General features: G+C 37.1%; 1 protein-coding gene across 5 annotated transcripts in view; it reads left to right on the top strand.

Annotated features, from left to right (window-relative positions):
• Positions 1-844: 844 nt before the first annotated feature.
• The window catches only part of LOC121866933 (uncharacterized protein C1orf112-like), a 72,345-nt gene continuing 56,367 nt past the window's right edge, over positions 845-16,822 (top strand). The window contains exons 1-6 of one of the 5 annotated variants that reach the window (XM_042366695.1): positions 845-1,312; positions 6,087-6,212; positions 10,474-10,686; positions 12,232-12,374; positions 14,885-15,039; positions 15,502-15,719. In XM_042366695.1, the coding sequence (XP_042222629.1) occupies positions 6,096-6,212; positions 10,474-10,686; positions 12,232-12,374; positions 14,885-15,039; positions 15,502-15,719 (846 nt within the window). In that variant the 5' untranslated portion in view covers positions 845-1,312; positions 6,087-6,095. Of the gene's footprint in view, positions 1,313-1,433; positions 1,689-6,086; positions 6,213-6,600; positions 6,850-10,473; positions 10,687-12,231; positions 12,375-14,884; positions 15,040-15,501; positions 15,720-16,822 lie in introns of those variants that run through there. The other 4 variants (XM_042366712.1, XM_042366704.1, XM_042366687.1 and 1 more) reach the window with 4 other exon arrangements.

Genomic DNA, 16,822 nt, shown 5'->3' with positions numbered 1-16,822 from the left:
TAAGAAGGTCGTTCAGATATCTAGACGGTCCGTCCCTCGTGACGATCTTCAGGAGTGAAGTGCTTCCCCATCTGGAGTACTGTCACCCCATCTGGTCCCCGAGATATGCTAGGGACTGTCAGTTGGTTGAAAATGTTCAAAGGAGGGCCACCAAACTGGTGCCTGCACTTCGGCACCTCAGCTACCCTGAGAGATTGGAGCGCCTGAACTTGCCTAGCGTATACTACAGACGGGCAAGGGGGGACCTAGTTGAGGTTTATAAGCATCTCAGGGGGCACTACTCAGTTGAGTGTCCTTACTTGGAGCTGGCGGACGCTCGCCCCACAAGGGGTCACAGCTCAAGATTGAAGAAGCCGCAAGTCCAGAAAACCGTGAGGGCAAACTTTTTCGGAGTGAGGATTGTAAACTCTTGGAACAATCTACCAGAGAGTGTTGTGACGGCACCGAGTGTGAGCTCTTTCAAGAAAAGACTTGACCAACACTGGAGCGGGTTCAGGTACATTCAGGAGCCGGTGCATGCCCAGTATTTGCCAACAGTGCGTGACAGAGACGTGACCGATCGCCCGGGCGGCTAGCGAGCCGACCTTTTGGTGAAGAATATAAAGGAAAAGAGACGTGACCGATCGCCCAAGCGGCTAACAAGCCGATCAGTGGCGAAGAGGATAAAACTAAAACTAAAAACTAAACTAATACACTGTCCTGTGGTACCCCACTTGTGACAGGTACGGATGATGATTTCGTGCCATTAATCACCACACACACTGCTTGCGGTCATGTAGAAAGTCTTCTATCCACGCTAGGACGTTTCCCCTGCATCAGCCTCCTCCTACTTCTCCCACAAGTTTCTCTTGTATCCCTCAACAGTAAGCTGCCAATCTCTAATAGCCCACTCATTAGCAAACTGCCAATTCCTTCTCACAGGAATCTTTTCTGTCCTTACTATCCTTCTATACATCCCTCTCACAACTGTAACATCTTTCCCACCCCTCTCTTCAGTGTTTTTCCATCTCACTCACTGGCTTCTTTTCCATGCTATTCGAAACCTCCTTCCCAACCCTCTTACCAGCCTCGAGCTCACTTACCCCGATCTACCTATTTCACAGATGATCATCCTGCCTACACTATTACTTACCCCACCCTTCTCAGCTGGCCATGCTGCTTCAGTTAACTCACTTTGACTCCGGTGAACATAATTTCACTGACAGTGGAGGTGACAAAGAGCTTCTCCCCAACGTTGTTAAACATTACGTTTAAAAATATCCGGGCGACGTCTGAGTTCCGCAATATCCACGCTGCTGAGTGTTTAAAGAGGGTAAGAAGTAAAGTGTAACAGTAGAGAAAAAGTAATGTAAGCAATCTAAATATTTTTTGTTTTATTAATTGTAGAACTACTGTACAGGTGCTTTACTACAAAATATTGCAAAACTATTACATTTTTTTTAAGAGTAACCAGTTTTCCCAGTTTCATTGCAGGAGGGTTGTCACAGGGAGCAGCACAAATCATATAAAAAAAATGGATACACTTTACAGGGCAGACCTATTTGTCCAGAGTGAACATAATCATATTAAAAAGCATAGAGTCCTATTTCCCCTCCCCCAGCTCACTACAGGAATAGTGTTGACGCTGACCATAACACCACCTTGAGTGTTGCTGCTGCTGGTACGTGACTGTGTTGTTGGGGTAGAAGGTCAGGTTTTGTTAATATAGTCAATGAACTGTTTTTATGAGTAATAAAAGGGATGCTATCAAAACATTTTTTCCTTATTTAATTTGACAAGGATTATGTATAGTGTATTAGTGCTTTTACTCTATAACCCTTTTACCATAACGTTGACCATCTTCTCCACACTCTTAACTTAACTAAACTTATTCCCTACCCAATCTCAAAACCAAACAAACATTTGAAAACCTCACACAACCTGTAAAAATGTTAAGAATCGTTGTCGAGTTTATGGGTCCCTCGTAATCTGAACACCATCATCATGTACTAAACACTGAAAACATCAATAAGGTATATAAGCTTTTTATAGCTTTAGGATTTTTACAGGTTAGGTCAGGTCTTCAAATGTTTGTTTGGTGGTCTTGTATTTTTACCTCACATTTTCCCTCTACTTCAAAGCCTGCCCACTTAGAGCAACCATTATTGTTGGTAATTTATTTTATTTTATTTACGGTATTTATTTATTTAAATTTATTATTTTTTTTTTGGGCGGGTGTTTCATATCTCCATAACGGCTCATTTGCGACTGAAATGGTGGCCAGATTTGCTAAAAACACAAAATACACTCAATAATTTTTGGTATTGTTGCATTTTTGCATCCCACATTCCTACCCCTAATCTATTATCATATTCGAATAAGACGTCTAATTATAAGATAATTTTCTTCTATTACATTACTGTCGCAAATGTATAATAACGGAGATAGCGTATCCTAAATTTTCTCTATTTCTTCCATTAATCTTCTGCCATTATCGCCTACCTCACCTCCTACACTCCGTGTCTCCTTTATAAATCATCATGCGCATGCATTCCCGTACACGTCGCGCGGCCAATCAAAAGCGTTTTTGGGGGGCAACCAATTAAAATGATTTGTGGTTTAATTCGCGGTATTTTTGGCCCAATCAAATTAAATTTTTATTTTGGGTCTCATATTTCCAAATTCATTTCCGACCATGGAAGTCTGTGATGGGTGTCACTTCAATTACAAGTACTGTATATGGAGCTGATTGCGAGTTTTGGGGAAAAAAACGAAGAAACTATAGCATTTTTTCGAGCTCATGGTGTTCTCCCGACCTCAGTAAAGTGTCCTAAGTGCAAGAACGAATGTAAATATCGTCAAGACCAACATATGTGGCATTGTGGTAACTCGTCCCTTATCCCAAAGACAAAGAAGAGACGGCCAATAAGGTAAGAAGTAAGTGATTCCATCATATGGTGAGAGTCAGTTAGGTTAGGTTAGGCTTGGTTTATTTTTTCTCGTGTTTTTTTGTGTGTTTTGTATTTGCTTAGCCATTATTATTTTTTTCGGAATACGCCCCACAGAAAAAAAATCAGAAAAAAAAGACAGTTTCCGACGGAAATGTAGGTCATAATCGGTCTAAACACACATAAATACACCAGAAAAATATATTTTTGACTTTCTAACAGAGATTGGGTGCACTTATGCAAATTTACCACTATTTTTCTGATGAAACTCTGCAATTGACGTAAAATAACCTCTATCACAATGTCAGCACAGCTCTTTCCACCTGTTCAGCCTTATCTGGTTAATGTGGTTATTCTGGTACAGTACTGAAAAATCAAATCTCCCACGCATTGTTCATTGGCTAAGACAAAAAACTCTTGCCCAATTATAAGTCTAATATTGCTATAGCCAATAAGAAACTCCCTCACCACCCCCTGCACATGCACTGTAGACGCGTAGGAAGCCAACACGGAGGTAAGGAGCACTGCGTGATGGGTGGTCAGACCTTCTCTGTGAGACGTAAACAACTTGTGACTGACCAAATCTAATAATATGGAAAAAGTAATATTTCGGTTATCCTTAATTTCCGTCGTAAATATCACAGAAGAAATCAGGTCTTAGAATTGTCTAAACATTATGAAAAACATATTAATAACAGCGAGAGAAATACCGGTGCAAGATCGAAAATTCACCTTTTTTATTTTCAATACCGAAAGAGGCCATCTTGGATTTGGAAGTCAAGTTGACCCCAAACCAAAAATTGGCCATGCCATCAGATTTCACACCTCAAAATTAGTGTAAAATGACCCTTCATTCATGATTCTAGTGTATTTAATTAAAAATTAATGACCACCGGTGACCCTTCTGGAATTAACGTTCTAGCGGGGTTAGCCCCCTATTTTCAGAGGTACATAAGAGCAAAATCTTTTCTAAATAGTCCAAGGTACAGTATGTAGATCAACAATAAAACAAAGGTAGGAACATAATGGTCACAGATCCCATGAAAATGGCTACTATACTGTATTCCATAAAATGTAATTTCTGTTATTGTGAAAAAATAATACTGTATTGAATAGAAACTATAGGAAAACATTTTGCCTTTTATTTGGGTAATTTTATCACCGAGTTGGGCCACCTGTTCTGGTTAAATTTTAATTTAGAATGGAGGTAAAGGTTTGTTAATGATGTAGGCTAAAATACAAGCAGTTCATATAAGAAGAATATATGATGGTAACTGCAACACAGAAATGCATGCTGTCTTTTACTTTTACTTTTATCCCCTTCACCACTGATCGGCTCGTTAGCCGCTTGGGCGATCGGTCATGTCTCTGTTATGCACTGTTGGCAAGTACTGGGCATAAACCGGCTCCTGAATGTACATGAACCTGCTCCAGTGTTGGTCAAGTCTTGTCTTGAAAGAGCTCACACTCGGTGCCGTTACAACACTTTCTGGTATATTGTTCCAAGAGTTCACAACTCTCACTACGAAAAAGTTTGCCCTCACAGTTTTCTGGACTTGAGGCTTCTTCAATTTTGAGCTGTGACCCCTTGTCGGGCGAACGTCTTCCAGTTCCAAGTAAAGACACTCGACTGAGTAGTGTCCCTTGAGATGGTTATACACCTCAATTAGGTCACCCCTTTCCTGTCTGTAGTATAAGCTAGGCAAGTTCAGGCGCTCCAATCTCTCAGGGTAGCTGTCAATTTTAATTTGTGAGATTCATTTGCTAAATCCCTTTAGAGAGAAGATGCTCATGATAACAATGGTCCAATTTTCTTTTAATACTGACATTACAGCTGTAAACTATTTTAATTGCAGGTAACACAATACTGTATAGTATTAACAAAACAAACCTAATTTAACAGTCAAGTTTGATTACATTTGAGTAGCTCAGTTTATGCTACACCACCAGCTAAAGTTAAAGAGATTATCATATTCATAAAAGTCTGTTAAGGACTGTAAATTTAGATTTTGAAGCTGACACTTTGGACTTCATATCAAGGGAAGCACATGTGTAGTGTACTGTAATTACATAACAGATAGCACCTACAACTGCACCACAGGAAAAGATTGATTTGAACTTGCAAGATTCTCATGGTAAATCCCCATGGGGACCTCGTGCTCAGTGCCACCTATGGCAAAGACTAGTGACCCTGATTTCTACAAAACTGACATAGTGGGATTGGCCATTGTACACATCTAAATTTTAATTACTCGAAGTCTTTGTAAGTGAGCCTCAACAATTGAAGAGCTTATAGGTACACATAAGAAACAACGCTTTTTGTCTGATCAGCGAAGTTAAACAATGTTGGGACTGGTTAGTACTTGGATAGGTGACAGTCTGGCCCTAAGAACACCAGATGCTGCTGGCATAAGGACTCTACTGAAAACAATCATCTCACAGCTTTGTCAGCTGTTCTTGGTCAAATTGACTGAGTATCAATTATTATTATTTTTATTCCATACAATCTCAGCCATAAGTCAATTACAGTACAGCATTTCTCATTTTAATGAGCTAGGGTTGCTATACAGTACTGTATATACTACACAGTATATACAATGCAGGCATGCAATATGCCTACACAGTGCAGGTACTGTATACAAAAATGAAGGTAGACAGTGGGAGTATGTAAACAATGGCAAAGAGTTAAAAAAAAAAAATCTTAATTCCAGTAAGTTTCTTGAGGGATAATCATAAAATCAACTCCAGCCATTGTAAATTAAAACTTCCTTGGGTTCCTGAGCCCCCAATCATCTGTGAGCACATCAACAGGTTGTTCTCATCAGGTGCGGGTACAGTACAGTGCAATAGGATTGCAGGATCAATCTCATTTTTGTCTGATACCTGCACTGGAAGTAGCTACTGTATTGTATATGAAGTTTAGAAATTCACTAACTGAATCCCGCTTGGCATAATGGCTCCAAAGAAAATAGTCTGCCAATTCAAAAAATAACAAATAATTGAGAGTGAAAATAAACATGCTAAAAGCTTGGCAACAGCAGACTTACTTTTCAAAACAATATTGGTGATCACTGATCTGCATTCCTTCCAAATTTTCTTTAGCTTTATGGTACCCTTGACTATTAAACCAGATAGATTTTTTTTTCTTTTTCATTTCAGAAGAGAGCGATGGAGTCTGAAGAATCTCAGGGAGAGGTCAATGTTTTAAGTTTGCTGTCAGAAGCAGCTAATTGGACAGATCAGGAAAGACTGCAAAAACTTCCTGAAACATTACAGATTGTCAATATATCCTTTTGATTGCTTCAAGATTATTTGTTATATATCCTGTAGATATTTTATGTTGGGGGAAAATAAAAGAATAAATATTTTCATAATGTTTCTAAATTTAGTCATGCTAGACACCTTTGAAAAGAAAATTGCTGTGAACCTTAGTTTTATTGTTTTAACCACTAGACTGCAGTGCATGTCAATAAACATAATCTTGGAGGGCAGTTTTGCACATTACTAATATATAAAACAAAGAAGTCTGTCTGTTTGTGTGTCCGCACGAGAATCTCGGAAATTACTTTACCAATCTGTAGTGATGATGGATGGTGTTATATGTAGTGATGATGGATGGTGTTATATGTAGTGATGATGGATGGTGTTATATGTAGTGATGAAGGATGGTGTTATATGTAGTGATGATGGATGGTGTTATATGTAGTGATGATGGATGGTGTTATATGTAGTGATGATGTAGTGAAATCTTTCCTCTTCATTATTTTGGGAACAAGGGATCAATATAGAGTTTACTTTTAGACCAGCAGAGAGCAACTAATGATTTAAGTACTAATTTCTTGTAGATGTGCATAAACATTCCAAAAAAGTTCCCATCTCATCAAAAGTTATTTCTTTCCATGCAATTAGTCATGATCTACAAGTAAGTTGAGTCGCTCCTATTACGTGATATCTCCAGTAGTGACCACATTAATATACAGTGCTAGTTTGATATATATCCTGCCATGGTAGTGGTTCATGGGCAGGGTTTGCAGCTGCTCAGATGATGTTTTTGGTGCTGCTCCCTGTAGATGCTCCCTTTGATTGGACTTATGGCTTCTTATAGACTTCTCCCATCTCTACATATAATAAAAGGACGTGTCTGTCTGTTTCAGCCATAATTCCAAAACAAGCAGTAAGAGACCTAAAATTTTACACACATATTACACAAGTCCCAAGGTTGTGCACCTTGGTACAGTATTATTATTGACCATTGACCCCCAGATGTGTGTGTGTGTGTAATAATAATAATAATAATAAGCAGCGGTTTATTGAGAAAGCTCTGCAGCCCGAAGGCTAAAAATATACATTAGGCAAAAATTAATTATTACATACAAAGACATGGGGTAGGTGGGTCGTTTAACAAAATCTTTCATTACTAAAAGGAGAAGGAACATGAATTGAACATGCAAATTATTATAGTTTGCAGTTGATGGCTGGGCTGGTGTCTTGCCATACTATGTGAGGTCACGTAGGCCATGTGGTGTAGTGACTCGTCTGTAGGTGTTCATATGAAAGACCTCCATGGTCATGGGGACACCGGGTGGTGTGGTGTTCACGTGGTGCAGTAACTCGTCCGTAGGTGTTGACATAAAGGACTTCACGTGGTCACGGAGACATCGGGTGGTGTGGTGTTACGTGGTGCAGTAACTTGCCCTCGGGTGTTAATATGAAGGACCTCACGTGGTTATGGAGACACCGGGTGGTGTGGGGAGGTGTCACAGTACCCTACTCTCTGCTAGGTGGTGGTGTGTTATTTCGTAGTCAGGTGTAAAGTCGGTCCACTGTTGTGCCCAGGGTGGAGTGATTATCACCGCCTGGTCAGAAGATAGTGGTTGTTACACAGGGGTGCATATCTCAGTGTTGGGTCGCAGCTCTCGCTGTTACTGTCTAGTGCTGAATTCACTGGCTTAAACAATGTTCATCACTGTTCAACACTTATCCCACTTCTTTCCAAAATGAAATTGTCACTTTTGATTATGTTGATATCCCGGGGGTGAGGATGGGTTGGGGAGAGGGACTTGAGGAATGCCCAAACATCGCCAAGGGGGGCCGCTGTTCAGCAGGATCAGTGCCTGATAGGTCTTGACCCTCCAGTGGTCAAGGATGTGTGCTCCAGCCATAGCTCCAAAATAGAAGTTAGTTAGAAACCTGAAACTTTACATTGATCCTAAGGTTGTGCACCTTGGTATTACTGTTGACAATGTGAGAGGTGGTTACCTGTGTCAGGGAGGGCAAACTGTGACAGTCAAGGATAGGTTAGTCGGTTGGGTTAGGTTAAGTTATGTATTGGGTTAAGTTAGAATAGGTTCAGAAGGTTACCGGTACTCATTTCAGGAAGAGCAAATTATGACAGCCAAGGTTATGCAGTATACCAATGTACCTGAGCAGAGCCCGGCAATTTTGCAAGTACATGTACAGTAATTATGTAATTTGATGCAAAATTTACATTGTGTTTAATCTTGAGGGTGATGACACCTGCTGATGTAGTATTAGGAAAAAGGTGCGATGGGAGTACAGATATGGTAAATCTGAGAAAATATCTCACTAGAAAAATTACACAGTTTTGTTTTGGACTTCCTGTTGTGAAGTGAGGAAGGGTGTAGTAGATATTTGAAAATGTTGGTGAAAGAACACTTTTAAGGACTGCTATATACAGATTATAATAAAATTGTGATCATGTGAACCATATACTTTTGCTTCCAACTGCTGTACATTGTTCATTGTTCAAACCGTAAGAGTTGTTGTAAAAAAAAATAAAGTATACAGTATTACCCCGCCTAACGCGGTTTCACTTAACGCGTTTTATCATATACGCGGTGCCTCGCCAGAGCTGAACTTTCACTTAACACAGATTTTTTCATCATATACGCGGTGAGTGTCCGGCTCGAGACGCTATTTTTAGATTTGCCCCACCCGCCACCCACCACCCTGCCTGACTGCCTGTTTTAGCTCATAAAATTCATACAAATTACCCGGCCAGAATATAATTTACATTGCTGGAATTCTTATAATTTGGTGATCATTTTGAATATAAACATCATATATTTTGCATTAGACATACAAATTTTAGATAACATTTTTTTTCTGGGTAACTATGTTATCTTTTGTGCAAAATATATGACATTTATATTCAAAATATTCCTGGTCTTACAAGGAATCCAGCAATGTCAATTATATTATCCTAACTTTAGTTTGAGGTATTATTTATTTCAAAAAAGTTAAGTATTCTGGTTTTCCCACGCATCTCCTTGGGACGGTTGGTGGGGGGTGGGGGGGAGGGAGGGACCGACCGACCATCTGTTACCCCGTGAAGAATATTTTTTTTTTTTATTAACTGAAGATATTTGTTTTAGCTCATAAAATTCATACAAATTACCCGGTCAGAATATAATTTACATTGCTGGAATTCTTATAATTTGATGATCATTTTGAATATAAACATCATATATTTTGCATTAGACATAAAATTTTTAGATAAAATGTTTAATCTGAGTAAGAATGTTATCTTTTGTGCAAAATATATGACGTTTATATTCAAAATATTCCTGGTCTTACAAGGAATCCAGCAATGTCAATTATATTATCCTAACTTTAATCTGAGGTATTATTTAATACAAAATGTTAAAATCTAAATTTTTCACCCACTCTTCTCTTGAAGGGATGATTGGTGGGGGGTGGGGGGGAGGGTTGGGACTGACCGCGCGGTTGGAAGAGGGGGAAGGCAAGGTGGGGTACTTTGATTGACAGATAGTGTCCTGAAGATTATTTTTTTTTTTTATTAACTGAAGATATTTGTTTTAGCTCATAAAATTCATACAAATTACCCGGCCAGAATATAATTTACATTGCTGGAATTCTTATAATTTGGTGATCATTTTGAATATAAACATCATATATTTTGCATTAGACATACAAATTTTAGATAAAAAAATTTTCTGAGTAACTATGTTATCTTTTGTGCACAATATATGACATTTATATTCAAAATATTCCTGGTCTTACAAGGAATCCAGCAATGTCAATTGTATTATCCTAACTTTAGTTTGAGGTATTATTTATTACAATTTAGTGGTTTTCCCCCAAAAATTTCTCAGAGAGGGAAGAGCCGGCAGTGTAGTGTGAGAGGGGGAGGGACTTGAGTCCATTATTTGAATGGACATTAACTTGGCGACTGTATTTCTCTATTTCTCTTAAGTATTAATTGTGTGCATGTACCATCATAAAATTAAGATGTTATTTTTACTACAACATAGTTATGTGTCTTCAAAAAGTGGAGTTTGGGGGTCGGGCCGGTTTCTATTGGAATTAATCCCATATGTTCTGTTGTTCACTTAACGCGGATTTCACTTAACACGGGACCCTCTGGGTTCTATTGACCGCGTTAAGTGGGGTACAACTGTATTAGTAAAATTGATTATTGTAGCTTGTTGAACATTATTATTTTTTTTATTCATTGTGTTTTTTTTTTTTATATAGCTACTGTATTAGCCTTAACAAGACACACAACTTTTTAGAAATGACTCCGCCTGCTAAAAAGAGAGTGCAAGTCACTAGATTTGTGTTTGGTTCCTTCCTGCCACATCTTCCAGTTGATAAGACTGCATTTTGCCTTTTTAATGTTGCTCTACCATGCCTGAAGTCAGCATTTGATGACTTCCTGCAAGTTTGTGGAGGAGAAGCAGAAAAGAATATGGACAGAACCATTGAGCTACTCCAAGTAAGATACACTACATATGATCTATTTAATGGTACATTATGTATCATGGATCTGATTTTGTTTTGAATACAGGTATATTTATCTTAAGAACATTACCCAGTTTGGACTGCACTGCTTGCAAAGCTTGTCTGATTTCTCATTTACTGTATTTCTTTGAGATTAACATCACCCTTAGATGCAGAGACCAGTACAGGTTGGTTCCCACTAATCCGAGACCCCATAGTCCAGCAGCTTCGATGGTTCAGGACACATGTAGTGAATACTTAATCTTATGGGGAAAATTGGATATTTTCCACAACTGCTAAAAGTCAACAGTAATGCTATAAAAGTTGTGGAAAAGTCATTACAATTATCACAACCTGTATTCAAATGCATAGTACAGGTACTAAGTTAATTACTAAAAATTTTATGTTTAGTGCAAACTATAGGATGTTTATACTCAAATTAATTGTCATCTTGAAAGAATTCCAGCAATGCAAGTTATATTCTGCTAAGTCAAGTCGACAACATTTTACAAGCGAAAAACACAAATTATCACAACCTGTACTCACCTGCACAGTACTAAGTTAATTGTTTAAATTATTATGTCTAGTGCAAACTATGGGATGTTTATACTCAAATTAATTGCTATCTTGCAAGAATTCCAGCAATGCAAGTATTATTCTGCTAAGTCAAATCAGTGACATTTTATAAGCAAAAAACTTAAACTCCATCTTTTATCCCATGTCCCTTCTAACCCCTCAACTGATAACTATGCACCTATCCCGGCTGTCAGCACCCTACCTCCCTTTCCCCCCTACTCCCAGCCAGCAGTGGAGGCAGGTGATGGCGGGTGATAATAATTAATGGGATGAAGGTGATTTTAGGCTTAAAATTCTTCACTTATAAAATGTCACTGACTTGACTTAGCAGAATAATACTTGCATTACTGGAATCCTTGCAAGATTGCATTTAATTTGAGTATAAACATCTCATATTTTGCACTAGACATAAAAATTAACTTGGTACATTTGAATACAGTAATATGTTGCTCAAAATTGTGGCTCTTTCACAGGGAATGTCAGTATAACTAACCCCAGTGGTCAAGATATTATGGCATTGAGTGTTAAAGAATATTTCAAATAAATATTTTGTTTAGTTCTGTACATACATGAAAATTCCCATATAGTGAATGGCATAAAGTGAGGGTCCAGTGTACAGTAAACATGTGCCATAGCACTAACACTTTGTCATAAAGAGGTCCAGTAAGTTTGGGCTAGATTTATGCTGATGTAAGTTGTATTGGTACCAATAATAGTATATTTTATGCATTATTTTGCTTTTTTTAACCTCAGCTTCGATGGTTTGGAATTTTTGCTAATCCGGAACTGGTCTGGTCCCAAGCTTCCCAGATTAGCGAGGTCCAGCCTGTATCTGGCTTTGGTTATGACAACATCACTTAATGTAAGGAAGAAAGACTTCCATATGTTCCAGCTATTTTTCAAATCTTTGTATTTTTGTTTATGTTCAGCTATTTTTCAAGTCTTTTTATTTTTGTTTTTATAGAAATGCAGTTTGGTGACAGAATGTTGTGAACTGGCAGTGCAGTTTTTGTTACAAGCAGAGGGAGTTGCTGTGGAAAATGTTAGCAGCCTACCTGTAGTCCTATTACATATCATCAACCACACTTTTGACCACTGCAAAGACAGGTTAGCAACTTTCTAGTTTTGAAAGGATCACCTGAAAATTAGGACTCCATCTTATTTCACCTAATGATGAAGCACCCTAACACTAACATAACCTAATCCAACTTAACCTGACAGATGACATAATTATATATTGTGATATGGGACCAAAACTTTGGCAACAAAATGATGTAGCCTCAGCAAGAACATCTTTCATGCTAGATTCAGGCTTGTTAAGGTTTATGAACTGATAAATAGCTTTCATCTTTTTGAGTACTGTCATTTTTCCAATATCCCACAAGTAGACAACAGTGTGGCATCCAGACAATACATGTGTTGTTGGTAATCCATAAACCAATTCCCAGTGTTTCGCAGTACTGTGGTTGCCTTGATATCAACAGTGGACCTACTTGAGCTGGTTCCAACCATCAACAGTTCACATATGAGATCTTTTGAAGAATAATAGTACTGTACCTGGTAAACCAACAAAACAAATACATTACTGTCCAAGGTTGTTTGATTTAAATCAAGTTGATTTAAATGATGACTTATATCAAAAGATTTTTTAAATCATTGATTTAAATCATAGTTTGGTTTTATATGCTAAATGTAAAAGGAAGGAAGTAAAAATTAAACAGTTGCTTATACTGTATATTATAGTGTTATAAACTAATCAGCCATAGCAACAAAGTATGTTATGCATTTATCACAGTAGCCTACATAATCACGAAGAAACTTTCACTTTAATAATGCTCACTATTCAGTGTTCTCACCACAGAATTTGCATTACTACTGTACTGTACTGTTTTTGTTTTTTAACTTATTCTTGTTTTAGGATTACTTCAGAGTTGCAAATAGCAAAGCAAAGCAAAACCAACTGAGTCACAACAATTTTCGATACAATATGGCATTTAGAATTTATAAAAACACATTGCAAACAACAATTTCTAATTTAATTAAGCACCTTTGTAACCATGACCAGTGCCTGCATTCAAAGACTTAAAAAGAAAATACAAGTTTTGCTGCTTTTTCTGTACCAAGGCAGTTCCTTAGTTTCAAATGAACAAAGTACATTGGAGGAGAAAACTGGGAACAGTTGTCTGTCAACAAGGGAAACAAATCTGAGATTTTTTTTTTTTTACAAATTTTATTGAATTTAAATCAAATTCATCTGATTTTTTGTAATAATAATAAAAAAACCCTCTCAGTGCCATTACATATATCACTTGAATGGAATCAAATCCTCTGAAAGCCAGGTGAATCACATGCTGTACAATAATAACATTTGCCTCTTCATTCATCCTAAAATATGGCCTTATCTTTTAGTATGTGGCTACTTAGCTGAGAATTCCTAACCTGCTTAATCACATTTATTCTGTAGCCTCGTCGGCATTTCACAGAATTGCTATATTTTGTAATTGATTTAATGTTTCAGAATGTTAATATTAATACATTCTGTTTTACTTCATTTCTGTTACCCATCCTTGTATATTGTGTCCCAGTTTGGTTCTCAGCTGCAGTGCCACTTAAAAAGAATTGATAAGGTTTTAAAAAGATCCACAGTCCTTTGGGATGAGGCTGACTAGGCTGATCTAAGCATCATCATTTCGTTGGTAATTTTTGCTTGCTATATGAAATTTACATTTCTTATATTAGAAACATCAATTATCATGTACATAAACATGCAGGTTTGTTGACATATCTCTACAAGTAGATGCTTTTGTTTCTTCTCTAAAATACTGCTTGCAGCCCTTGTGTATTTCGTGACGCAGTGTTGGTTACGCGCGGCTGCATGCTCATGATCAGCCGAAGATATTTAACACTTGTAAATATTGGGGTAACTTACAATCTTTGAATGTACAACTTTCTGTTACCCTACCAATAAATTCATTTTCTATCAGTTTGGTATATATTCTATCTCAATATACAGTATAAAAATTTGGAGGGTGAAAGAGGTTTTTATATTCATATGGACTGCCATCGGGCGGGTACCTCCTACCAATGGAATATTCCAACAATTCCAATACCAAACCCGATCGACCGACTGCCTTCGGGTTAGTGGCGTCTCTGAAAGACCTCACCTGACGCTGTTCCCGATTGGTTGGGTGGTGTAATGACTATGTATCAAGCAGATGATGATGTTTCATAATGCTAATTAGTTTTATTACTTATTTCATAATTCTCATTTTAAATGATACATATACTGAACAGAACTGTGCAGTAACAAATTAATGATAGCTGTCGGGTTTTTGAGTATAGTGCAACTTCAATTTTAACTGAATACGATATTCATCGTGAAAAACACTACTACAGATCTCTGGAATATAGGAAGGTTTCTTAGGCATATAAAGGTAGGTAATGTGTGCAGTTTTTTTAGAGACTTGTTACCAGATAGCTCATTCATTTATTAGCAATTAATAAGTAGATATGTGTGTGTGTGTGTGTGTGTGTGTGTGTGTGTGTGTGCGCGCGTGCGCGTGTGCGCGTGTGCGCGTGCGTGGTGATATATTACATGTTTTGATTTCTGCCCACAGCGGAGATATTTATGGCAGTCATCTAGAACATGTTAAGGAGTCCTTATCAGCATTATTTCATCATGCTGTTGACCTCTCTACACAGTTTACTACTTTATTGTCAAAACTTACCTTCAACTCCTTCTGTGATGATGATTTGGAGGTTCTTTTACAAGGTAATGATTATATGAAACATATTTAAGAGTTTGACTTTTTGTTTCAACAATGATTTCTGTTTTTATGCCCATCTGCATCAGTGTTCTTTTTGGTATAAAAAAGATAATGATCCTCACTAATTCTTCTTCAGATATCACTATCTCCTTATGCTCAAACATTCAAATATTTATTCCTTCGCTCCTCTTGGTCCCCCCCAAGAAAAACAATTCAATTCTCACTAAGTCATTCTTATACCATATGTTTAAACCTGTACCTACCGAAAGTGATTACCAATAGTCAGTTTTAGACATGGGTTTGGATTGTTAAGGCAAACTGCTATTTTGTAGATACCACTGTCACATTGTGGTTGGTTCTGAATAAATGTTTTGAACTGGAGTATGGAACGGCCACACAAGCACATATACAAAAGAAGACTTCCACATTGTACAGTTTTTATACTAATAAATGTCTTTATTTTTCAGTGTGTGAGCAGCTTTGTGTGACAGCAACCTCCTTGTCCCAGTTATCTGAAATTCGTTGCTGTGTAGTGGTGTGGCGTGCATACACAAGTTTGGTTCAGCATCATCATGGAGAATTAGTTACACGCATAGATATTTCTGTTCCATTGACCCCTTTGGTGAAGGAGATAAAAGATGGACTTGACCTTATAGCGTCTATACCTGTCAAGAATGTCACAATGGTAAGATTTATAAGTCCTCATATTAGAGTACAGTACACTAGTCCAATTGTCAGTAAGATTTTTTATTAAATTAAATGCATAATGAGAATTTTTGCCATACATAAGGAAAGATTTGGATACTTTAATGTCAAGATAAATAATATAATGTCTGAGTGCATAAAAGATATACTATATATATATATATATATATATATATATATATATATATATATATATATATATATATATATATATATAATATATATATAGTATATATATATATATATATATATATATATATAGTATTACCCCGCCAACGTAGCTCTTCACTTAACGCTGCTTATCATATAACACGCGTGCCTCGCCAGTGAGCTGAACTTTCACTTAACACGGATTTTTTCCACATATACACGGTGAGTGTCCGGCTCGAGACGCTATTTTTAGATTTGCCCCACCCGCCACCCTGCCTGACTGCCTGTTTTAGCTCATAAAATTCATACAAATTACCCGGCCAGAATATAATTTACATTGCTGGAATTCTTATAATTTGGTGATCATTTTGAATATAAACATCATATATTTTGCATTAGACATACAAATTTTAGATAAAATTTCTTCTCTGAGTAACTATGTTATCTTTTGTGCAAAATATATGACATTTATATTCAAAATATTCCTGGTCTTACAAGGAATCCAGCAATGTCAATTATATTATCCTAACTTTAGTTTGAGGTATTATTTATTACAAAAAAGTTAAGTATTCTGGTTTTCCCACACATCTCCTTGGGACGGTTGGTGGGGGGTGGGGGGTAGGGAGGGACCGACCGACCATCTGTTACCCTGTGAAGAATATTTTTTTTTTTTATTAACTGAAGATATTTGTTTTAGCTCATAAAATTCATACAAATCACCCGGTCAGAATATAATTTACATTGCTGGAATTCTTATAATTTGATGATCATTTTGAATATAAACATCATATATTTTGCATTAGACATACAAATTTTAGATAAAAATTTTTCTGAGTAAATATGTTATCTTTTGTGCAAAATATATGACATTTATATTCAAATATTCCTAGTCTTCAGCAAGAATCCAGCAATCTGAGTAACTGAAGCACTGAT

This window comes from Homarus americanus, unplaced genomic scaffold, assembly GCF_018991925.1.
Source record: "Homarus americanus isolate GMGI-L3 unplaced genomic scaffold, GMGI_Hamer_2.0 scaffold32583, whole genome shotgun sequence".
Classification (NCBI taxonomy): Eukaryota; Metazoa; Arthropoda; class Malacostraca; order Decapoda; family Nephropidae; genus Homarus; species Homarus americanus.
Note: the sequence above shows the minus strand (reverse complement) of the source record. Positions and strands in the feature narration are given on the sequence as shown.